The sequence below is a fragment of the Anastrepha ludens genome, chromosome 5 (genome assembly GCF_028408465.1).
Source record: "Anastrepha ludens isolate Willacy chromosome 5, idAnaLude1.1, whole genome shotgun sequence".
NCBI lineage: Eukaryota > Metazoa > Arthropoda > Insecta > Diptera > Tephritidae > Anastrepha > Anastrepha ludens.
Window position 1 is genome coordinate 41,140,556 of NC_071501.1, and position 26,472 is coordinate 41,167,027.

The 26,472-nt window shown below is 35.5% G+C and overlaps 1 protein-coding gene across 4 annotated transcripts in view; it reads right to left on the reverse strand.

Annotated features, from left to right (window-relative positions):
* Positions 1-1,090: 1,090 nt before the first annotated feature.
* Positions 1,091-26,472, reverse strand: part of LOC128864424 (solute carrier organic anion transporter family member 5A1) — a 123,273-nt gene continuing 97,891 nt past the window's right edge. For 3 of the 4 annotated variants that reach the window (XM_054104076.1, XM_054104074.1, XM_054104077.1), the window contains 8 exons: positions 25,020-25,484; positions 24,850-24,950; positions 24,599-24,785; positions 23,971-24,516; positions 23,480-23,894; positions 19,982-20,133; positions 19,790-19,916; positions 10,580-19,684 (listed from right to left, as the gene is read on the reverse strand). In XM_054104076.1, coding sequence (XP_053960051.1) covers positions 18,568-19,684; positions 19,790-19,916; positions 19,982-20,133; positions 23,480-23,894; positions 23,971-24,516; positions 24,599-24,785; positions 24,850-24,950; positions 25,020-25,484 — 3,110 coding nt within the window. In that variant the 3' untranslated portion in view covers positions 10,580-18,567. Of the gene's footprint in view, positions 2,564-10,579; positions 19,685-19,789; positions 19,917-19,981; positions 20,134-23,479; positions 23,895-23,970; positions 24,517-24,598; positions 24,786-24,849; positions 24,951-25,019; positions 25,485-26,472 lie in introns of those variants that run through there. The other variant, XM_054104075.1, reaches the window with a different exon arrangement.

Genomic DNA, 26,472 nt, shown 5'->3' on the forward strand with positions numbered 1-26,472 from the left:
ATATACAACGAAGAGGTCCATTTTCGGCTTAATGGTCACGACAATAAACAAAATTACCGTATTTGGGCTGAAGAGCAACCCCAAGCCATTCAAGGACAGACATTACATACATCCATTGAGAACAACCATTTGGTGCGGAATCGTCGTGCTGGTGGCATCGTCGGCCCATATTTCTTCAAAGACGAAGATAGCGTCTGAAATGAATGGTTCTACGTGGTCCGGCACTCGTAGTGTAACCAATTAAAAATACCATAGATTTAGTTTCGAAAATTACTCTTATTCAATTTAAAGTAAAAAAATGTGTGAAAATAATACAAAATTAAGAATTACTTTACTTTTACTCGATATGATCACCTTTTGTCTTGACTATGGCCTTGAGACAGTTCAGAAATAAATCGCAAGATGCCCGAATCTTACTTGCATTAGTCATTCTTGGTTCACTCGAGCTTTGTGAGACGGTGTCGAATCCTGTTGAAACGTCCATGGTCTGTCACCGAAATGTTTGTCTGCCCACTGCTTCAAAACAACCTCCAGAATACTTTCGCGATAAATTCTCGCAATTACCTTGACGCCAGGCTCGATGAAAACGATTGGAGAGCGTTAACGTGCGGTAACAGCGGTCTAAACCATTACCTGTGGCGAGTGCTGCCTCCTGGTGGCCAATCGATGACTCAAATTCTCATATGAATGGTCGGTTCAATAAACCCAATCGTTTTGGGAGTTTACGAACATTTTGCAATACGCGGCGGATGCTACGGTCAAATATTTTCAGTTCTTTCGCCATTTAATTGGCACTTCGTCGGGGATTTCGCTCAAATCCATTACTGATTTTCTTTTTTCTCGATTGTTCACGACAAAATGCTTCCGTGCGCTTGTAAACCACACCTAGATTGTCATTTAGCCAACTAGCAGACAGTTGATTCCCGTGCTCGTGCTGCGCGCGTGGTCTGAAGTTGGTTAGACTTCGAGTGCCGGACCCTGGGCACAAAACTAATAAGCCCAATCAATTTTAATCTTCGGTTTTTTATTTCAATTTAAAATCCAATACCTCTAAATTGATCACCCTTTATTAAATTTGAATGAGCACAACTCACCAATGGCCTAAGGAAACATCCTATTTCGAAAAGAAAAAAAACACATTTTGTTTTCATTCATTTATTGCATTTTATTAAGATTTATTGCATTGCATTTGCGATATCTACGATCGGCTAAACTTACTCGTAAGTGTAAACTAAAGCTCGTCTCTTAGCTGCCGACGAGAGAACAGTTTGGGTTGCTTTCTGTTTTTATTTTTGTTTATGTTTTATAAACGCCAATACAAAAGTGCACATCAGTTTACAAACAGTTCATCAGCTGTTTAATATGTACGCATGTATGCATTTCGCTCATATAATTATATTTTTTTTTTATCTTTAAAATCACATTTAATAAAACTACTCTTATATCGACGACTTCTGCAGTTCCCATTTTTGTTTAGTCGTAATATTTTGCATTCTGCATTGGACTCAATTTTATGAAGTATCAGATCATTAGATCAGATTTTCCTAAATGTGCTTAGCAGAGCTCAATTATTATTATAGCCTATGTGTATGTATGTATATTTATTTGCGTATTTTCCATATCGTTTCTTCTTCTATAAAATAGTAATTTTTTTGTTTTGGTTTTTTACTTGTGTCTGTATTTTTAAGGCAATGTATTTTTATTTATATCCATATAATTTATATATACCCTATGTACATACATATGTATACTCGTTCATACACATATGTATTCAGATGTATATCGCTGCACATAAGGTATATATATACGTGCATATGTGTATATACTATATCCTTTATATGCATTATATATTTTTATCTATTTCCTTAAACTACTCAATCCATACATTTTGTATTGAAGTGATTTTTCAAAATCAGTTTTTATTTTCACTATTTACTAAAATACTATAACTAAACTACTAAAAACACACTTTTATTATTTATATCTGCAAATTACATAATTAGACCATCTATGTATGTTTTGGGCGTATTTGCCCGCATATTATTTCATATTGATTTGGGGAAAAGAGACGACGACATAATGGTTGTGATCCTTTAAAGTGAACCAGTAAAGGACGTAGGTCTGTTCGAATACGTTAAGAAACCTTGGTGAAACGATTTTTAAAGCTGTTATTCAGCTCTGAGGGAATTGGCAGAATCAGCTGAAGGGCTGGCTTCACTTGAGATGTGTCTAAAAAAATTATGGTGGTGATATACGAGAAAAAGCAACCAGTGACAATTCGTTGCCCACCGAACAACGACTGATTGGACGATTGTGTGAATACATATGAAATGATTGTGCAGAATTCGACTGCCGAATATCCCAACTGACGTGGCAGCTGAAGTTCCCCTCACAATTTTCTTTTTCACCATAGTTAAAGAGCAAACCTTGTAAACCTGCCATTCGTGTTAAGGGGTTAGGGGTAGTTAGAATTTTGTATTCAGGTCACTGACGCCGATGCTACAATGCCCGCCGATTGAGAAGCCCCGCTGCGACCTTCCTGGAAGAATTGAGTGTACATCCGCTATTTTAAATGATTAAAATAAAAAGAAATTATATTATTTTAATGTATAAATAAACTGTATACCAATTTTGAAAAAAATATTTTGACATCTTCATTTTAAATAATTTTAATGAAAATCAGGGAAAATATGGCCGTTTACAGGCATCTGCCAAGCCAAGATTTTAGCTTTCATTCTGAGAATTCAGCAGAACAGATTTCGATATCGACGCTTAATAAACTCCTGTTTTTCTTGGCCCAGCGCCAAAACGAAAGTGCTCTGTTCGTCGTGTAGACTGCGCTCCGCGTGTCGCTTGGATGGAAGGAAGGCAATCGTTCGGTTTATAAATATTATTATTATCTCTTTTTCTCTCCCATCTGTTATGAGGCTATTAAGATACACAACACGTGGCTTAAAATTGAATGCCATACATTAAAACAAGCTTTCTTACGTCAATTGGAAGTTCGCGTATTTGGCTGTTGATTCATATTTTCTGACGTAAGTTGTTGCTGTCAGAATGTATTTCTCCATTGAATGCTTGGAAAGCCCTTTTCAAAAGATTAAGCTTTTTCCCGAAACGCTACGGCAGGCTTCTTAAGGCCGCCATATGTGTTTATCCGAATGCACATTTCAACCCATCTTCTTCCAGCTCATCTAAATTTTCGTCCAAGGCATGGAGAATATCTTTTCAAAAACGGACCAACTCTTGTTGTCATGCAAAGTTAGCCACTCTTTCTCATAATGTTTCCCCTACCTCCCAAAATTTAATGTTTGCAAAAAAAAAAAAAGAAACTGAACTGTCGTAACCATCTCTTTCTTTTAAACTGATTTAATCTTATCTAGCAGATATTTCTCAAAGGAGCATGGAGTAGATGGCGCCCTTCGGCAGCAAGCCGACTCCGAACGGCAGATATTTTTATGAGGAGCTTTTTCATGGCAGAAATACACTCGGAGGTTTGTCATTGTTGCTGCCGAGGGCGACCGCTATTAGAAAAATTTTTTCTCCGAATTTTTTTGGTGTTTCACCGAGATTCGAACCTACGTTCTCCCTGTGAATTCCGAATGGTAATCACGCACCAAGCCATTCGGCTACGGCGGCCGCCAAAATTAATCACCATTAACCCATTAATGACAAAGTATGATATATCATACGCAAAAAGAGCATTTTTCAAAAATTCACCAAAAACCCAATGTTATATAAAAGCTTTTTATATTTAGAGGGCTAGTGAGATAAAAGAGTAATTTGAAAAGAAAAAGTTTTTAGTTGTCATTTAAAGCTCTTTTATTTACATTTTTCACGACAATTCATGTAAGGCTTTTCGGAAAAGTGAATAATGCCATGCAGGTGAGTTTTTTATCTTAAAAAAAACCAAGCAACAGTATTATATACATAAATACGTGCAATAACTCAAAGTTGAAACCACGAAGCATCGAATACATATAAAATGCAGTGAAAAATTCGCCCCGAAATGTGTTTTAGCTTTTTGTAAATCATTGCGTATGTTTTATCATACGTAAACGCTACCCCAGTTTGGCTTTACGGGCATTCATATACAATACCTTTTTATAGACAAGCAACAACTGAGGAGATAATTGGATGGCTCGAAGATCTGAATGAGAACGATAATGCAGATATTATAGACGACATCAGAAATGCCAATTCCATCGACGTGACTTTATTTCCACCTGAAGAACAAGAGTTATCCGATTGCGATGATGCAGATGAAAACGATGAAGGTATACTGGGCGACTTGGACCGTGGGGTTCTAAAAAGGCCATGCGCGATAAAAATTGCCAATTCAGAAGTGGATGATGTACAGTTGTTTTAATGATGTGATCAATTCAAAAACCTCGCGGTCAGTGACTTTCACTCAAAGGAAAAAGAAAAAACCCACAATTCGTCGAAAGTGGTCCAAAATAGAACTAAAAACAAGAGAAGGCACAAACACAAAATACGCGTTCACACTCCGGATATTATAGCAGATATTTTGAATAACGATTTAAGTCCATTAAAACTTTTAAACTAATTTTTGATGACGACTTTATGAAATATATACAGGCACGTACTATAAAATACGCTGTAAGCAAAGGAGATGAAGCGTTGACCCTAAATCTTGAGGAATTGTACACATATGGGGTGGGTACAACAAAGTGACTATTCTCAACCATAATTTCACTTGATTACCTGATAAATTTATTAGTTGCATTTTTAGATACCAGCTATTCGGATGTACTGAGGGAGAGAAAGTGTACAACCATTTAGTGGAAGGTTCAATGGCCCGGAATAAATTCAAAAAAATACATCGGTACCTTCATTTCAATAATAATACACAAATTGTAGTCAATAATAAAGCATTCAAAGCACAGCCTATTCTGGATCATTTAAATACAAAATTTAAAGAGCTTGGAAAACCATTTGGAACTTCATTTTCTGTAGACGAATCGATGGAGCCTTATTTTGGTAAGCATTCTTTCAAAACCAGTAGAACTTCGTCCAGTTTCAGCACGAGAAAACGAGACTAGATACGATGGAGTCAAGCACTACGTAAATAACTCAAGAATTCAACGCCGATGCAAATTTTGTGGCAAGTGTACGAAACTTATATGCATGAAAGGAAGTTTCGGATTGCACCCAGATAACTGTTTTTATAAATATCATGTAACTGACTTATCAAATAACTAAGAAATTTAAAAATGTATAGATGCATAATATGTCACTTTATAAATAAAATGTTGATTTGAATTCAAAACCTATGTATGTATATATTGAAGTTTTATTTTCATAGAAGTAGCTCTCCGAATACGCTTATGTATGATATATCATACGCTTTGCCACGCCCACGTCTTTTGAGATATTTTTTTGAAAAATGGAAATGAACCGTTTAACATCAACACAAATACTTGGTGAAAATTTCAGTCACCTATCTTAACCCGTTTTATGTGTGAGCATTAATGGGTTAATTAATCGGAAGATTTGTAATTTGTACAAATGAAACTACACAGCTGAGTATAAGAACAGACAAGCAATGGAGTGCGTAAAGGTTAAGATAAGGATTTCCATTATTCAAAATCATTTTTTTAATCTAGTAAAACAGTTATTCAAAAACAAAAATGGATGATTTTTGCACCGCCTTCTAGAAAAGGAAGACTGCTTACTTACTTCACCTGTTGGTTACATCTTGCTTTGGGACACATTTTGCAAAAGGTTCTATTGGGTTGGCAACTAAGTAATTGCGAATTTCACTTATAGATGGCTTCAGTAGAATTTTTAGGTTTGCAGACGTTGTACAAATGTGAAACACATTTTGTTATTTGATAGTTGGCAATTCAGCTGTCAATCAGTAAAAAAAGTTTTTTGATCGGTTGCGTAGCTTTCGTTTGGCGTTCGTTGAAAAATGGAAAATCAAAAAAAAACATTTTCGTCATATTTTGCTTTTTTATTTCCACAAAGGGAAAACCGCATCGCAACTCATAAAAAGTTATGTGCTGTTTATGGTGACGAAGCCTTAAAATAACGGCAGTGTCAAAATTTGTTTGCTAAATTTCTTTCTGGTGATTTTTCACTCAAAGATGAAAAACGCTCTGGTCGTCTAGTTGATGACGCCCTACTCAAAGCAATAATCGATTGGATCGTCACAGTACAACAGGGGAGATTGCAGAGTAGCTTCATTTGTCACATACATGCATGAAAATCACTTAAAACAACTTGGCTATGTTCAAAAACTCAATCCGTGGGTTCCTCACGAATTGAAAGAAACGCATTTAACGCAACGCATTAACAGCTGCGATTTGCTAAAGAAACGTAATGAAAATGATCCATTTTTAAAACAACTGATAACTGGCGATGAAAAATTGGTTGTTTACAACAATATCAAGCGGAAAAGATCGTGGAGCAGGCCAGGTGAACCAACTTAAGCAACATCAGAAGCTGATATTCATCAAAAGAAGGTTTTGTTATCAGTTTGGTGGGGTTACAAAGGAATTGTCTACTTTGAACTCTTACCACCCAACCGAATGATCAATTCTGATGTCTACATTGAATAACTAACGAAATTAAACAATGCAGTTGAAGAAAAGCGGCCCGTGTATTCGTATTCGATGCCAAAAAGCACAGAAAAACTTTACATTGTTTACAACATAATTGCGCTAAAAAGTAACTAGTAACCTGAAAAGGTTTTTTATGTGGTTGCAGGTGTAAAAAACTGTTGAATGCCTTTGAATGCAGTTTCATGATGTACTCGGCCAGACCTACCAAAACAGGATCACTTGAAAAGTTAAATAATTTTTTTTTTCTATTTTTTCAGAAGTAGAGGAGGAATAAATAAAAAATCACTCTAAAAGTAAAGTCACAAAAAAAATGTATATACCTAGCGTTTTTAGAGATAATGTGCCAAATATTTAAAATTTTAAGTCTCATTAAGCATCAACCGAAATGTTATTAATTTTTTACTACATATATTTTCACACTTATATACCTACATATGTATGTATATGTATGTATGTATATCGATAAAATTGTGTATATACTTCATTACTTGATATGATACTCTATATAATTCGCTAGTGAGTCTACTTCAGTTATACTTTTTTCTTAACAATTTTCCCAATTGCATAACTACCATTGCTGGCTATGGTTTCAATTTCGTCTCGCTTTTTTCGTTTTATATTTTGCCTTCAACGAATAATATTCTTTTTCACAGAAAATATTGCGGGGTTTAACCATTGACTTGTGTGTTTTTGTACCTTCTTCTAATAGACTAAAACTTTTTAATTTGTATGTATGTATGTATGTACTTCAATTTAAAATTCCTTAGATGCAATGCCATGTAATAAAAACAACACTTCTGTACATATAACACGATTTGCTTACTAAATGTTTTTCCACCACTTTCTATATTATTCCACTTGCCACAAAACAGTGTGTGGACCATTACATTCTACCATTTGTTTATATGTATGTATGTATATATAATATAATATTATATGTTCAATTCATAAAATTAAATCTGTTAAATGTAATTTACTCGCAGATCCATATTTCACAGCACAAATTTTCATTGACAAAGTTTGCTTGCATTCCAAGTTCTGGTTGAATTTTAATTGATTTCTGTAACTACATATATTTTTATAAATTTTAGTGAACATACATATATTTTTGTTAAAATCTCGAAATAAAACGAATTTATTCCAGCCTACATCTCCACAGTTGCATTAGACCTGTCATAATAGTTGGAAAAACTAACCGTCAAGGCTCTTTAACAAATCAATCGTATTGATGTCAGCTATCCAAAAAATCTTCACTTCATGTCAGTAAAGCCCAGAGCACTAACTAAATTCTTAACAAATCAAAAAGTCGTTAGTTTTCTAAAGTGATGCTTCTGGTAGCATCCATTGTGGTGTCTTGAAGTGCTTATGTACTTTATATATTTTCGGCGCATTTATCCCCCGTAAGATGTTTGGCTTTGCCTGACCTCCAATTTCCAGTGTGCTTCTGTATGATTGTATAAAACACTAGGCCTCTTCTATTCGTCACTTCTCCGTTCGCTATCTCTCTGCTGAACTCACTTGACAGGAAATTTGCGTGTGAAAGCAACAGCAAAGTTATCGTAATTTAAGGGAGCTCTGTTCCAGCGCTGCCAAGATATGCTTATTTATATCAGTAGCTATCGCCACTTGCTAACGCTAGGCGAAAAGAAGGAGTATCCGCTAGGAGGTTTGTTATTGCTGGCCGATTATCAATCCCTGAAGTCAATTGATGATTTCATATTTTCAGTCGAACTCGGAGTTAAGCGATTGATAGTCACACACCAATGCGCCCCCTCTTGCCAGAGCATCACCCAATACACTCGCCCATTTTTATAACTGTACTGCCTACATTTCTTTAAAATAAAAAGGAATAAGGGTCGTAGACGTCACAACATACATAACCATTGACTGGGGATGTGAAGAGAAATTACGTACGAGAAATTACTACGTACTATCGACAAGTCAGTAAATTTTACATTCGGTAGAAATCAAATTCCAGTTGGGTTATTTTTTATTTTTTTTTATTGTATTATTTCATTCCACTCTATTTTATTTTAATATATTTTATTTTATTTGAATTTATTTAGTTAAATTTTTTAAACTTCATTTCATTCATTTAATTTTTTACTTTTATTTAGTTTAGTTGATTTAGTTAATTTAGTTTAAATTAAATCTATTTAATTTTACTTCATTTTAATTTAATTAAATTTTTCTCGTTTCTTTAACTTAGTTTAATAGAATTTTTGTTGTACTCTTATTTAGTTTATTTGATTCAGTTGAATTTAGTTTAATTTAATTTATTTTATTTTTATTTGTTTTATTTCATTTTGTTTTATTTTATTTTAGTTCAGTTGATTTTGTTTTTCTTGTACTTAATTTAACGTAAGTTTCTTACTTTTATTTATTTTATTTGATTCAGTTCAGTTTAGTTTAATTTATAATAATTTAAATTTGTTTTTCATTATTTTATTTCATCCTGCTCTTTATTTTAATTTAACTATAGTCTTTTTAGTTAAGGTATGCTTTTTTCTTAATTTATTTATTTTATTTTATTCAGGTCGGTTTAGTTTAATTTAATTTAATTCAAATTTATTTTATCTCATTTTGTTTCATTTTAATTAAATTTTTTTTTTTTTTGTTTACTTAATTTAATTATTATTATATTTTATTTATTTATTGTATTTGATTCAATTCAGTTTAGTTTAATTTAATTTATTTCATTTCGTTTTATTTTATTTAAAAGCATCAAGTATTTTATTTCCAATTTGGAAATACTTAGTTTTTTTTAAATTGTTGTTTCAAGATTTTCAACCATGCCAAAGAATGCCACTCAATAAGTAGTCAATTGGGCGTTACTGGCTTCAAAATCGAATAGCAGAGTAGACATGCCCATCTCGCTTTAATATGTACTCACGTAGTACTGATTTCTATTGAGTACTGGGACTTACAGTGCAAGCCTCGTAAGGTGATCGTAGCGTATGCAAGAAAATGTACGCTAGAGATACGCCTCATTGTCACACACTTGTGTTTTTAAAAAAAGTATTCCCAGTGTTCTATAGAGGATTTAAATGGGTGAAGCATAACTTTTGTTACGTGAAGACACTGCTGTGGGGTTGAAAGTCCACACCTTCTTGTACTCTATGCATCACAGCAAATCGTAAAAAGAATGGTATTTGCCTCAGCGTAATCATAATCGTTGCCTTCGGGCTAATGCATTCGCGCATGTTAATATTTTGTTTTTCAATAGTCGGCTTCACAATTTCTACAAGCTCCTTTAGACATTCTGTAAAATGTTTGAAATTTGTAATCATCCTCTTATAACTCCCTCGTGGCAATAAATTTAAATTATTACTAATGAAAGGATGCACTCAAGGCCTCCTTTTTCTTTTATTTCTCCTCCGATGGAGAAGATAATATAAGGGCTCTTCTTTTCGCCAAGAGTTAGCAAGTGAAGCAACTGGTACAAATAAACATAAGTATGCCCACAACGCTGGAAGAGAGCTGCTTTAAATTACATGTGCTGGTAAGGCAGTGCGGCCTAACTTTGTTGATGCTTTTGCATGCAAATTTTTCGTCAGTTAATCGAGCATAGAGATAGTGAGTGGGGAAATGGCGAATAGAAGAGGCCTATAATAAAATAAGTTCCAGTTCATCGCTCAACATATTGACAACTCGTGCTTTGATGATAGATAGTCGCATTGTATACGGATATGTAAGCGTATCGTCATTGTAGCTGCATTAAAAAGACATCATGCCGATGGCGATACGAGCCGTGTACGAAGACCATAAGGCAGCGCTGAGCATCAGTAGATTGTTTATTCGGCAGTTAGAATCGAGTGTTGTGAATTTGTACTGAGTACAATTTTCAATGTAATGTCTAGTACTGAGCACTTTTGGGTACTTTTTAGTCCTCAATATTGATGCTTTCATAATTCGGGTACTGGCGATTTCTTTGAGAATCAAGTGTTTATCACTTTGAGTGTTGATTCTATCCAACACTAATTTTATTTATATTTTACTTTTTTTTATTTTATTTTATTTTATTTTATTTTATTTTATTTTATTTTATTTTATTTTATTTTACTTTACTTTTTTTATTTTATTTTATTTTATTTTATTTCATTTTATTTTATTTTACGTTATGTTGTTGTTTGTTTTTCTGTTATAGCTTAAATGCTGCCCCTCCATTTTTGGTTTTGCTTTCTAATTCAATCTAAAGAATAACTTTTCAATGTTTTAAGCTTATTAGAAAGTCTGAAAAGTCCCTATAAAGTCAGTGAAGTGATGAGCATCGAACGAAAGATGAGTAAAAACGAAAACTTTTCTCGAAATACGTATTTCTCCACGCTGTCGAATGTAACTCAAAAGGTACTCAAGATATCAACTTAAAATTTTACAGGGATATTCTCTAATATAATATTGTTTTGATCAATTTTTTGATTAAAAAAGTGTATTTTTTTCACTTAAAATTTTCATTGTGTTTTTTTTTCTTTTGTTCAAAATAGGTAAGTGCAAAGCGGAATAACTTATTTTAATGAAAGATTTTTGTCTGTTTAATTTCAGTTGATTACAAGAGGCTGTTCATTCCACGGCGCAAGTTAAAGGGGCCACGTTTTTTATTTTTTTTTTTGAAAAAAAAAACTTTTGTATATTCATTTAAGCACGAATATTCCATAGTATGTAATTTATTTTAAGGTAATAAATACCCTCAGTTTTTCGCAAAAAATTATTGAAAACCTCGTTGTCTGGAGGCAGCTGCCTCCCTTAATATTACGTTATTGAACTTCATTTTATTTTATTTTCTTTTTCCTTTTGCTTGATTGAATTTCTTTCACTTTCACATGTGCCCATAATTATGAAAGTGGTCTAAGTCAAAATTTCAAAAAAAATTAGTTTATTACTTTTTCTCACATCAACATTATCTTAAACTATATGCATTTAATGTAATTTTCACGGTATCGTCAAAAATGAACTTTAGGATACTGGATGTAATTTTAACGTTATACGGAATTCATTTAGTGTTAATTATGAAAGTGGTCTAAGTCAAAAATTTTAAGAAATTACATACAAACATAAGATGAAAATAGCGTGTGACCTTTCTTAGAGAAAGTCATGATGTACATTTACAAAATGCAGAAAGAGCTAGGAACTGTCTTGCAGAGGACCAGAACAAAACCAAAGAAAACTCTAGCGATTACTATGGATTCTCGTTTGATTTACAAAAAGCACTTCCGTGCCCTAAACGTTCTGTTTCGTTAGCCTATTATAAGCGAAATATGTACGTTTATAGGTTGGGCTTCCATAATTTGCACAATGACAATGTCAAGATGTATGTATGGGATGAAACTACAGCATCAAGAGGTGCACAGGAAGGAACATCATGCGTTTTAGCGCATCTGCAGGATATTATAACTACTCAGAAACACGCAATAGCTTACAGTGATGCTGTTCAGGCCAAAATCGTTACATTAAAGTAGCATTAACATGGATGAAATAATAATAACATTGAAACGGTAGACCACAAATTTTTAGTATCGGAATATTCCTATCTAACGAATGGCCGTGATTTTGATAGAAATGAAAATAAAAAATCAAATTACTTATACAACCATGAGCATTATTATGAATTGATAGAAAAGTATAGACAAAGCCATTTTAGGTAAAACAAATGTTTCAGCCGGATTTTAATTTGACAAAGTCAATAGAAGATTTAATAACAAAAAGAGTAAAAAATACAGTGGGTGAATCTGTCTCTTAGCTGAAAATTCAATGGATGCGTTTTTTGAAAAATGAACCTTGTAAAATTTTCTAAAAAACTTCCTTAGATGATTCCAAATTCCATGTTTTGGAGCTTTCACCTTAAGGAGGAAGGCCAAAAATATACGAAGATATTAAACTACTTCCATTAGAAGCCAGTAACAGAAGAAAAATATAAAGATATCATGTGTTTACTACCATACATGCCCCCAGTTTATCATGAAGTTTTTAAGAATTTTTAAAGCTAAAAAAAATAATAAAATGAATTACTTTTAAAAAAAAGTAATAAATGTTCGTGAATTATTTCATTAAAGTTACTGTTTGAAATAAAACTCATACTTCTTTATTGCACTTAATAATAACACTAAATAGTCATTAATAATAAATTTTCATTAGTCAAGACTAAGAAAATTATAAATTAAATTGTCTCATAATATAAAAATATTTTTTAACTCGTTCAAATGCAATTCAATAAATATCTCGAAGCAAGAAATATATGACTTAGACCACTTTCATAATTATGGGCACATATGGTTTATGTATTTTATTTAATGCTATGTTTTGTTAAGTTAGGTTTATTTTATTTTATATATATTATTATATTTTGTTATTTAATTTAATTTAATTTTGTTTTATTTTTACTAAATTTAATGTAATTTAAATTTATTTTAATTTTAATTTATTTTTTTACTTTGTTTTATTTTGTGTTGTGTTTTTTTGTATCACATTATTTTAATTTTATTTTATTGAATTCAACTTCATTTTTGTTTTAGTTCATTTTATCTATTTTTACTTAATTTTTCTTTACTTTACTTACCATCTTTTATCATTTAATTTTGTATTCCAATCTGCAGTTGTCCCTCAACTACGGCTTCCACTAATTTGTATTGTATGTTTCTTTATGTATAAGAACTTAATCTATTGACAAATCATAACATCTTTTACTTCTCTTAATTCATATATGTATGTATGTATATGTATGTGTACAAATGATCATAAGTGTGTAAATGTACAAATATTTATTTAAAATTTCATACAATTAGTTTTCTTATAAGTTTTTCATAATATTCTTTAATTCTTTAAATTCATTTTATTCAGCAAATTGAAACTTTACATTTCTATGTATATATGTGTGTATGTATGTTCACTTGTAGTGCATACATTTATTATTATGCCTTGCTAACTAATAATATACATATACTCGTATATGTGCAAATACATACATATGTTAATCGTTCACCACTTCAATCACTCCCACCTCCTCATAAATTCTCTAATCCAAACAACTAATACTGAGAAGTGGTGAAAATGAATATTTTTCGTTATGTAAATAATAATTAGAAATTAAATCAATCAAATCGAATGTGTTTCCAACTGCCTCTGTACACATTAATACGCACGTTTGTATCAAACTATGTTCCTGTATCACATCTAAATCTATATTTTCACAATTTGGATATAACTGTTGATAAATGCTATAAAATATAAAAAATATTGATAATAGAAGATTATTTTACTTATTTTCGAAACGAGGTTGCAAGTTTTTGTCTGAAATAAGCGAGTTGTTGTAAAGCATTTTTGTCCATTTAAGTGTTTTCCTGCTATTTTTAATTTAAAGATGTATGTATACATTTATATATGCATACATTAGAGCGGGCCAATTTTTTTTTCAATATCGTTCCTAGCATATTCGAATTCTACATAACATTCTAAGAAAACAATGCGCATAGCTGTAAAATTAATTACGAGCACCCACATTTTATAGGAAGCTACATATCTTTAATTAGTATATTTATTGTGATTTCTGACAGGGTAGGTGATTAGCCTGCCGCTATCAGTCCTAAGTAGTGGGAATGCTCACCTGTTTTTGCTTAGGAACAACGCCTCCTTGGAGCGCCATCTGTGTTTCACATTTTTCTGGCAGAAGGATCGCACAGATGGTTGAGGACTTCGCTAAATTTCGTGTGTCTACGCTATTACCGCGGTCGCCCGCTTCCTCTTGCTGGCGCCACTGATGCAATGTGTAACTGCGTGTTTTTCTTTGTTTTAGCAGCCACAAAGGGAAAGTAGCGTGAAATAGTGATTATTAATTTAGTGATTTTAATAATTAATAGTGAAAAAGTATTACGAAAGCACAAAAGCCAAAAACCAATGAAATTTTATGATATTTCAACAGTATAGTTTTTGTCAAGATTTGTTTATTTGTTTACAATTAACAACTTATTTACAATTATTTTCGTTTTAGCACCTTTTGACTTTCAACAGGAGGTGTATTTTTCTACTTTCTATCTTCATTGCCCAACTCCCTCTTAATTTTGCGTATTTTTTGAAGAAAAAACTTCTTTTAAAAATGGGAGGCGCGAAGTTGACTTGGAGCTATACTGTAATTGACTTGATTTCTTCGAAATGTATGTAGTATCCAAATCTCCTAGGAACGGTGTCAAGTAAAATTGTTCCATACAAATTTATCAACCCTAATATAAATATAAGTTATACATATATAATTGGCGCTTACACCATTTCTTAGTTGTTTCCGAGCTGTCCCTACTATTTGTGGCGTGCGGCTTGATATTTTCCACAAGTTTCTGACTTACAGCTACTGAAGCTCAGATGGTTCTTATGAGAAGCTTTTTCAAGGCAGATATACACTCAGATGTTTGGTGACCGCTGTTAGAAAAGCCTTTTTCTATTATTTGGTGGTTCAAGCCTGAGATTTCGAGCCTGAGCACCACCGAATGTTAGTCATACATCAACCCATTCGGTTACGCCGGCTGCGAAATGTATATGTGGAAGAATTATATTTGCTCTTTTATTTTTTAGGGGTTTTGAAAGGTTCAGCTTCTACTTCAATTTGTTTAGGGTTGGGCATTTCGCACTACTACTAATTTTTTTAATTTTTTAGTGGTTTGACTACCTAACTACCTAACAGTGCTTTAATTATCCGTTTATTGCATTAATTATTTAGTGCACTATGGCCAATCCTGAATTTGCAATCAACCTATCTTACCTGCCTATTTTGATTTCCTGCCAAAAGGAGAGACCTACGCTTTCATGTTATTTCTGAAAGGCAGATAATTTATAGTGTCGAAACTTTAATCGTAGATTTGCTATTCCCTATCTAGCAGCAACCGATATTAGAAAAACATCTTTGATACAACAGCACCTCGCTATCGATTTAAAAAACCTCAAGATTTCGAGCGTCAGTGTGCTGAGAAATAAAGATATAAGACGACTTTTGGTTCAGCAGGATCGCACAACACACCACACAGCCCGACAAGCAGTCGACCTTTTGCGCACTTATTTTCATAGTAATTTTAACTGGTCACCACGCAGCTGCGAGTTGATGGGGCATTATAGAATCGATCCAGATACTTAAGATTACTATTGTCCAATCCAATAGAACTATCAAGACCGGTACAGAAGAACTTTCTACACGAGTTGGCAAGTGATCTGGAGCACCAACAATTATTTGCATTGCAATTGACACGCTGTGCACATAGCCTGTGCTTAGATTTAGGTAGATACATATGTAGTACTGGCTGGTCTGTAAAAAGATCTCATTTAGGCGTCTAAGGTTCATTGTGTTACCTGTGCGTAGATTAGGGAGAAATAAATAGTTTGAGTGAGTTCTTTTTCTTAGAACCCCAAATCGTTAGCCAAACTTTCTTCCATACCTTTTCTCATACACACAAGAATAAATGACTATTTTTGCTTTTGCATTTTCTTGAGAGCTACATCTCAGCCTTAGGCCCGCTTTTTCTGTAGGCAGTTAACCAGAAGTTAACTTTAATTCAGTGAATTAAATGAATTTTAATTTCCCAATGGTGAGTTGGACTTGAAATGAAAATAAAAGCAATAAAATGAATAAACGTTTTAATAAATCTAAAATGTGTGATCCTTGATTTTGAGTTCGCCACAGTCGCTAAGATATATCGGGTGCTTTTTTAAGAGATTGAGAACTTAAAATGATAATATAAAACAGAAATATTTATGGAATGAATTTCTTTTTATTATAATCTGGTATATAATTTCATCATATTTATTTTTTCAATATGATACCCGGCATGTGTCCGCCGCGGCTGCGTGCATCATTTTTAATAACTTTTTCCAATAAATCAGGTCGTATAACGTCAATGGTGGCTTGAATATTGCCATAAATCGATTCTTAAGCGCGCTGTATGGCAAGTTTCGCCGTCGTGTTTCAATCAATTGTCTTGGATTTTTAGCTGATTCATTTTTGAAAACTAGCATTGCTCAATAGCGTTCGTCATGCACCGTAACGGCAGCTCCTTTCTCATTTCGAAAAATATAAGGACCGATGATGCTGCCGGCGTGTAAACCGCACTTGAGATGAATGAATTGCTCTCTGATCTTCGCGATCAATTTTGTTTTGTTTTTTTTTTTTTTTGCAAAGAAAATTTCCACAATTTAGAAACGTTATCCTGGCGTACAGTGATTAATGATGGCTTGCCAACCTTTACTGAACACAAATGTCAACACAGCTTACCATTCTCAGCTGGCAAACCGCAGTTATCGATATCAATAGTTCTCATACAGCTAAAAAAAAAAAACACCCGATATGAGGTAAATAATCGGCCGCCGCAGCCAAATGGGTTGGTGCGTTACTACTATTCGGGAGTGTGTATTCGATTCTTCGTGCATTAACACCAAATAATACAAACATTTTTTTCTAATAGCCATCGCCCCTCGGTAAGCAATGGCAAACCTCCGAGTGTACGTATTTCCGCCATGAAAAAGCTCCTCATAAAAAATATCTGGTTCGAGTGCGTCGTCTTAAAACTGTAGGTCCCTCCATTTATGGAACAGCATCAAGATGCAGGCCACAAATAGAAGGAGGAGCTCGGTCAAACCCCTAACAGAAATGAATGCGCCAATTATTTATTTATTAATTTAAATGATCCGAAAAATGCTGACAAAGAGCGGGATAAAAAATCTTTCTTCGTTATGTGTAAATTCAAAAAATGTATTTATTCCATGAGCCATCTTATGAGCTACCCCACTACTGCTTCGCTCATATCGTGTAAAGTTTGAAAATCTGAGTGCGGTTGTCTCAGCTTGACAATAGAATGTGATTTACTAGCCGAGGCAATTAGTGGCTCTTCACTTTAAAGTGCCCTTTAATTTTTTTCATTTTCACAGCAAACCGTCAAACAAAAATTTGTCCATTACGAAACTAGGGCAACCTTTAAAATTATTTGAAAATATAATATTATTTGAGCTCAAACACTTTGAAAATAGCTACGAAATTTTTTACTCGAATATCAACTTGCCTTACAACATATCGGCCCAAGAATTTAATAAGCGCCTGAAAGAACGAAAATGTATCTACCGCCACTACAAAGTGGCCTGTAAAGTCAATGGCTAGTGGGGAAAATGATCCTAAATGATTCATTGTATGGAAAGCACATGAAACAAATTCGATAATTCGAATTCTCTATTTTCTAATTTAAAATTTCTACGCTGTGTTAACCGGCGCATATAGACTAATAAATTTTAAGAAACTCGCTCTACCATGAACTTGGCTACGTGTACATATAAACAATTTGAATTAGAATCTTTCGATTTGTTATCACAAATGAATAGAACAAAATTTATATTTTTAAAATATTAACATTAAAATTCTTACACATTTAGGGTATATATATGTATATATATATATATATATTTCTGTCTGATACTTATGTATGTACGCGGGTATCAAATAATCTACGAAAACGTTTATTCTGTATTACTATCTATGTATTTGTGTACAAAAAAAAATTGCTGCGCACGAATTTATTTTTCTAAGCATTAGAGTAAATCAAAATTTTAGAAATATGCTATAAAACTCGTTTCGCAATGCCTTGTCACATTGAAGAACTAAAACCAGACGAAGCTTTTAATATAAGCAAAGAATAAAACCACTTAAGTACACTTTCGATTTTGATATTTCCACTTAAGAGCTTTAACTAAGGAAGAACAAATTTTTTTTAGTTTTTGGAATGCCTAAAAATGTATCAAAATTTCGCGGACAGATTCTAGCATAGCTGGTACTGAATTGTTTCTGTTTGCTTTGTTTCTTTGCATTGTTAGTTACATATTTGGCTCCTTTTCGACTGTGATCTTTATTTTACCAACTAAAATTGTGAAATACATACAAATGCATGTATGTAGGTATGTATGTGTGCTTGCGAATATGTTTTAAATAATTCTAAATAAGTTTCCTAAGATAGTTTACCATTGTTTAACGCAAAGCTTCCACATCTTTGCTGCTAGCAGCCGGTGACGACGCACTCGAGGCTTGATTGCGCTCATTATGTGCGCCGGACGTGTCATCGTCGTCGTCGCCTGTTGACCTAATGAGCTCGTTGCGTTCATCGTCGATTTGAATTTTGTGGTGAGAGACTTTGCGCGCATGTGCGTGTTTCAAATGCAAGGCGGATGCCGCACTGCCGCCACTGCCATGCGCTGGCGTCGATGCATTACTGCTGCAAGCAGTGCTACCGCCACCCAAATCGTTGCGTTCATTGCTCGTGCAGAGTGTGTAATTTAAGTCTTTGGAATTAGTGCGCCGATGGCGTAGGATATTCAATGCCGCTTCAGCCACATTGTGAGCTGCTCCGACTACACCACCACCACTACCACCCAGAGTGGCGGTGCACGAAGATGGCGCTATTGGATTTATATTATTGCTCGTTGCTGTAGTTGTGCGTATATTTAAATCCTTTGAATTATTGCGTGAGTGGCCGCGTGATCCGACTGTTGTTGCCGTTGCTGTTCCTGCTGCTGCAGCTGCTGCCGCTTCCATCTCATTCGAATTCTTTACACGAGTTTCCTCTCTATTCACATTCTTTAACACGTTCACATTCTTGTTTTTGTTATTGTGATGATTCCGGAAGAAATCAGCATCAAAACGTATATTATTGGGCATATAAATTTGATCATAGGAATGATTGCGTGCATGTTTCTTCACGAAATGACCACAACCGGTCGTCAGCTCGTCATCGTCCTCCTCATCCTCTTGCGGTTTGAGCTGATTTTGTATGTAACGTATATTGAGGGCACCAGCGCCGGCATCGTCGCGTGAGTTTGTGCGCGAATGCGTGAGTTTGTGACGGAAATCACTATTCAAATCACTGGAATTGTTGCGGGAATGTGTCTGAAACCGTTTTAAGCTCTTGATCTTTATAGGCTCATGCAAGCCACCGTCCGTTGTACCAGAGCCAGGGGCGATGTTTTGGTCCTTGGAGAAGCTACGTATCATTTTGACATCACATGAAGCACTGCGGAAATGTTTCTTGGATTTAGTTTGTGGCGTTAATAAACCAGAGGAATTGATTGCATTATTGCATTTGTCATAGCTGCAGGAAAATATGGAAGAAAATAATGAAAATAAGATTAGTAAATAAATAGTTATTTTCTATGATTTTTAAGGTTTTAAAACTATTAGTCCATTCAATACATACCCATATTCTAGTTGTATGGTGCGCGAGTCATTTCTCGAGTGCCTCACCACGTCTGATGTGAGTATGATTTCGCCATTACTGCCGTATATCGGATTCGTTTCATTCGTCGTTAATTTTTCCTCGAACACTGCAGTGAAAAACAATAATAAAAGTTATAATATGAAAATTCACAAATTTCGGTGAGCTACGAACATTTATCCAAACTGATAATGGACCCGATTATAGGATCGTTTGCATTGATGGGCTTTAACTTCTCCAACTGCTTTCTTCGCCGCACTAACCACCAATCGGCGATAAATATTGCAAGCGCCACGATTTTTACAGTAGCGCATAGGCCCACATATCTAGAATTGGAATAAATAAAAATAGATAATAACAGGAAAAATACAGCAGCATAAATAGGCAACGCGATACCCATTAATAACTTAACGGTTATAAAAGGATACAGCGATCTAAAAAAGGTTAGGTGACTGAAAATACAACTCTAAGCCTGATAAATTCTGAGTCATACCGATAAGTCGTAAGACTGACTGAAAATACAACTATAAGTCGGATAAATTCTGAGTCTTACCGATAAGTCTTACCAATCCGGGTTTCTAAATAAGGTAAGGACATGAAAAGGTCTTCAAAGTATGCAGAGAGGCAATCAGTTTCCACTGAACCTGCCTTTCGCTATTTTTTATTTAATACTCTTTTATCTTTACTGCTCCGCAAAAATAAAAACTTAGTTGTTTAAGGTAAACTTTTTTTTATTTTTCGACATAGTCTCCTTTTAGGCTTATAAATTTCGCTGAACGCTGTTCTAGTTTGTTGATCTGGTCCGAATAATAGGATTTGTCTAAATCTGAAAAATAGCCATTGGTTTCCGCAATTACCTCCTCGTTTCAAATAAAATCGTTTTCGCCCAGCCACTTCTTAAAATTGACGAACAAATAGTAGTTCCAGCGATCCGAGGGAGACAAGTCTGGAGAATAGGAGCTGTTCTCCGATTCGAAAAAGGCCTCAGTTATGAGTCTCACAACCGGTCATACTAACGGGCGTACTGTTGATTCCTAGGCTCACGCATGAAATGCTAGTCAGCAGGGAACGCCCGAAAATTTTGATAAAAAGCTTCAATACAAATATGTAGAATGAAGGCGGCAACCTCTTTATTCGTGTCCAATAAATTCTTAAATTCTTGAGGGAACTGACCCACGCAGAATACGGTGTGGCGAATACATATCTGCCAATTCGAATTTAATTTCAGTCTACCCAAATCCCAAGAAAATTGATCTGAGCCAACATTGCATATAAGATTCTATTGAGCGTTTAATGTGAAGGACTATAATCCACCGCCAATTCTGATACCAAAGCGCGTTCTTGGCAAAGGTTCAAGAGAAAAGAGAAAATACAACCACTACCTCATACTCGAAGCCCGAAAAGGCGTTGCCACTACGCCGTCACTCCAGTAATTCCGCTTTAAAACCAGTGGTTCGGAATTGAGATCCAATTTTGGAAGCTCCGTCTTGTCTGCTCCGACTCATACGCGAGGCTTCGTAATGCAATTAGTTATTTGACATGAAAATTATTGAGTTCTTAATTAAAATATTCCCCTAACAACAATCCACACCAATTTCAAATGATTAAAAAATATTTGACCCTGTGCCAATGTGCATTCGTTAAAGGTGGTGGCACTAGACGAACAACAATATTTTGTACGTTTGATTGTCAAAGCAAAGTATTGGCAACGTAGAAAGCAAAGACTGAATTTGCCTTGTTTCATTCTGAGCTGACAGCCACATGGACACAACGAAAGAAAAAAAAACAAATGAGCCGATTTACCTTGATTCTTTGCGTTTTCAAAACTTGACTTAAGTTTCAGATTGTTGCTTTGGAAATTCTGTACAAAGTTTATAAATATTCCCGAGTGGGGATTGTTCGTTGTCAGAAGAGTAATCATGTCCGGCCGATTGTCGCAGATTCTTCTGTCCTTAAACAGAAGGGCGAAGCACATGGAAAAGGTAAGCATCTCAGATAGTGCAATCTGCCCAGAATGTGGAGAGGAGGATGAAACGGCGCACCACTTTCTGTGCGTCTGCCCGGCCTTCGCTCAAACCAGGTTTGAAGTCTTTGGCTCTGATGTATTAAGAAGCGAACACCTTGGCTCCTTAGCACCACAAAATCTACTCAGATTTCTTCGGAGGTCGGGTAGATTTAAAGAAAATTAAAAAAGGAACCTGAGAGCAGTACAACGGACTTAATTGTGTCTGAGGGCTGTAATTGCTAGTTTGTCCCCACAAAAAAAAGGTGGTTGAGTTTTCTTCATGTTACATATTTTTTAGTCGAGCTAGAGGACGGACGAACCAAGGGGTATACGATTCATTAGGAATTATAAAATTTAGTAGAAGAAGCATTTATACGTTACGTATTACGTTACGTTACGTTAATATATGCAACTGAATTTTGTTATTGGTTAACATGGGAAATACCCAAAAATTAAATTTCAGCGGCTTAAAAAAGATTTTAAGGCCGTGACGATTTCCTATAAGAATAAAAATGGTAGCCTTGTGACTGATGCTCAGAGCCATGGAGAAAAGCTTTTAGAGATCTAGCCAATATTAGACCGTTAGCCCGCTCTCAGCGAATTTGACAGAATCAGCTGATTGGCTGACGTAGCCGGGGTAAGAATCGGTTTCTTTACGAAAAAAATAAAAAAGTGTTAGTGATATACGAAAAAGTTAACACACTGTCACTTGGTTGCCGTCTGAACAACAACTTATTGGACGAGTGTGTGAATATGTGCGAAATCGTCGTGCAGAATTGGCTGGCGAACACCCCGTGACGTGGTTTCTTCACAATTTTGTTTTCCCCCATAGTTATTGGTCAACCCTGTGAAATCTATCACCCGTGGCCCAGAGCATGCTTGGATGAAGGAGATGAGAAGATGGAGGCATCGATCGCACAATCGTTAACAACAGAACCGACGTCGCGGTACCGGATTCTGACGAAATACGTACAGCAATAGTGCGGCTAAAGAGCAACAAAGCCGCGGTATCTGACGAAGTGAAGACTGAGCTATTACAATGTGGAGAGTGGGTAAGATGAATACAATTCAAAAGAAGGGTGATCCTGCCTTCTTAAATCTACCACAAACTAGAAACTGACTAACAGCAGTACCACAAGCTCGATCTATGGTGGAAACTTCTCCGAGCTATTTAGTACCAATCGAAATTTCTCAACTAATTCAATTATCGATCAGAACGAATCCAGAAGTAAATAAGATGAGGTATCTCTCTTGCTGTCTTGAGCTCAGAATCCGATTGAGAAGTAAGGCTCGCTGCCGACGAACAGAAACCAAAATTTATAAGTTTCTTAATTGACGCGTAAACATAAATAAACTTAAATGACCAATACATCCGAAACGTACCGCTAGATTATGCTAGGGATTTTGAACTCAGCGGCTCTACTGGCTAGATCCTGTCGCACGTTGAGAAGTCTTTTCACTTCTGGATGGAGTGAGTCTATTGAGATCTGTTTGAGACAGTTTAGGTTACGTCGCTTTGATTGAGGGATAAATGTGTGTAAGTTTGGGAATTGTTATCGCCTGCAACTGGGGTTGCCAGGCTGTGTGATTACAACATTGCCTTATAGCTTTTACTGGAGTTCTTGATAGCTTGCCCACCCAGACTCCCTTAACATATTCGTACTTACTTGTATCTGAATTTCTCAATGTCATAGATCAAACAACGGCCACCCTTTTCACCACACGTGGATTTCCAAAGTAAACATGTCGAATCGATGAGATTCCCAAAGAGTATGGGCGCCGGTATATAGCCGAATAAACGGAAGATAACGAATTGCATACCCAGGGCAAAGGAACGCTCTTCTTCCGACACTGAACGCAAAACAATCATCAGCAATGGCATTTGTGTAGAGGCCACAATGAAGGTCATGAAGAAAAGCAATATGAGGAATGGATATATGGTACGGCATGGTGTGGCACATGGACCGGCAGTTGCAACAGGAACAACGGTTACTTCGGCAAAATCTTCATTGGCATTTAATGCTTGAGCTTGACTGCCGCCAGCACCCATATAAATGCTGCTCGATATATTCGAGTGAACACCTATGGAAATTGACAGAAGGAAATATATTAAATTCAGTAAATTAAATTCGAGATAAAAAACAGCAACAATACTAACAAGCACAATTGGTGTAGTTCGACGTGGATGAAAAGGCTGTACAGCCCGCATGACAAGGACTGAAGTATGTCAAACCATTGTTACCACACACCGGTTCCACATCACTGGTGAGACATTCACAGCCGAAATTACAGGCAGCCGTAAGATTTACTTGGAATGGTTCGATGATACCGTGTTTAGCGCTACGATAATACGGTATTGTAGTGCCAGCCATTTTGAGGTTATCGCAGCCAAGAAAAAATAACATTGCGTATAGCCCGAGGCAGATGGCATTCGAAATTATAACAAACTGCACAGCACCTTTGGGTTTCAGCTGGAACCGTTTCAATATACAGCCGCCTATAAAGATGCCAATACACGCACCCGGCACGGCAATGGAACCGGTGAAGACACTTGCTTGACTTTTGCCCAAACTAAATTGAGTTTCCAAATATTTCGGTAAGAACACCACAAACCCGGATACAATCCACAATTCCATGCACGCACCCAAGCAAGTAACTATATAAACGGGATTCGTCACGAGTCGCAGCATAGATTGGGGTATATCTGGAAGAAAAATTCGCAGGTAAGACGAATGGTGCCAAACTTTACTTTGCCGTTATGAATATTGATTTCGTCTTTTACTCACCTTTTATATCCTTTCCATAGCCCGTATCCACGCGCGGCTCATCGTCTTCTTTAGCAGTCACAGCCACTATTTCCTTTTTAACTTTGCCAGCGGGATCGGTGCCGCGTGGAAGACTATTTGAGTTATTAGGCACTGCAGGTTGCATAACGGAGCTTTTACGTATCTTCTTCTTTTCGCTGGTAAGAACCTGGGTAAAAAAACATAAAATATAACACTATCTGCTGATAAGCCAAGCAAATTACTGCTTATACCTTTGGAAAGGAGAAGAATGGCACTGCAACAATCAGCAGTAAAATGCCACATAGGAGGAAACCACCCCACCACATGCCAACCCAGCGACGATCTCCTGGATCTGAAAAAATTAATAAAACAAAAAAACCCTTAGTACTTTTTCTTAAGAGTCTTCCTGGTTCAATCATACTTATCGAGATGATAGTGGACGACAGTGAGTCCATGTGAAATGATAATAAGTAGGCACCGAGCAGAAATCCCAGCACCGGACCAAACGCTGCCATACTGTACATACAACCTATGTACATTGATGAACTTTCCGTCTTAACGTGATCGTCCACATAGGTAGTGCCGAGCGTGAACAGAGGACTACCACCGCAACCTAGCAGCAATTGTGCAATGACAAAAAGCAACACCGGTCCGAAGGTAGACAGCTTGCCCTCGAGGCAGTTATCTTCGCGCAACGTGTGCGAAGCCAACGGTGGATTCGATAGACCACTCGATAGCCTTCCTAAGTCCATATCTTGGTCGCGTACCAGAGCACTGCGACATATATTGTCACTTGTTTCATTCATAATCGTGACACCGGGATTCGGTTCACCGGTGAAATGGGGCACCATGAATACCAGCGATCCAATGCCCATAATGGCGGCGCCTAAAAAGATATTAAACATATAGAGTGTTTATTGAAATATGAAATATTAAGAAAAGGGACGACATATTTCTATATATAGGCATGGATCTTCGGATGGATATATATATATATATTGTATATATATATGTATTTTACTTTACTGGAGGCTTTAACCTAAGTTGGGTCTTTATGCTACTGACTCAATTGAGCGAAACTTTTCACCAGAACGCATTGTTGCTGGCGCAGCTAAATTCTTTTCCGCATCGACGCCCAGAAAAAGGCTTGCAACAATCGACGTATCTCTAACCTAGCGTCTGCTAGATTCGTAGTATTGTGTACCGCAATAGTTCAGTGGAGGTAAAGGGTTTTCCAATAACAGGTGTTATTAGTGAATGGATTGCGCTATCGAGAGATGATTAACGATTTTTTATGGCCGGAATTGGATGGTATTGATCTGGACAACGTTTATTTTCAACAAGACGGCGCTACGTGCCACACAAGCAACGAAACCATTAATCTTTTACGGACCGAGTTATCTCTCGAAGAGGTGATCACAGTTGGCCACCGAGATCTTGTGATTTAACACCTTGTGAATTTTTCTTTGAAAGAGAAGGTCTACGCCAACAGACCAGGGTCGATTTAAGACCTCAAAGATGGAGCTCTTGAGGCTATCGAGGACATAGGGCAGCCACTTTGCAATTCGGTTATGGAAAATTTCATGAAAAGGATATTGTCCTGTAAGCGTGGTCGTGGTGGTCATTAGCCTGATGTTATTTTCCACTATTAACGGCATACCTTCCTCTTTATAATGAAATAAACATCATTTATATTAAAAAATAGCATTTTTTCTTTGAATATCAAAATAACAACTCTTATTAATAAACCCTTTATTATTTCAGTACTCTAACTTCTTCTTTAATAAAATTAGCCAATCTATTTATTAGTTCATGAAACATCTAATTATTAGAAAAAAAAGAGGTTGTCTGTAAAGTCGGTTTACTGACGATAG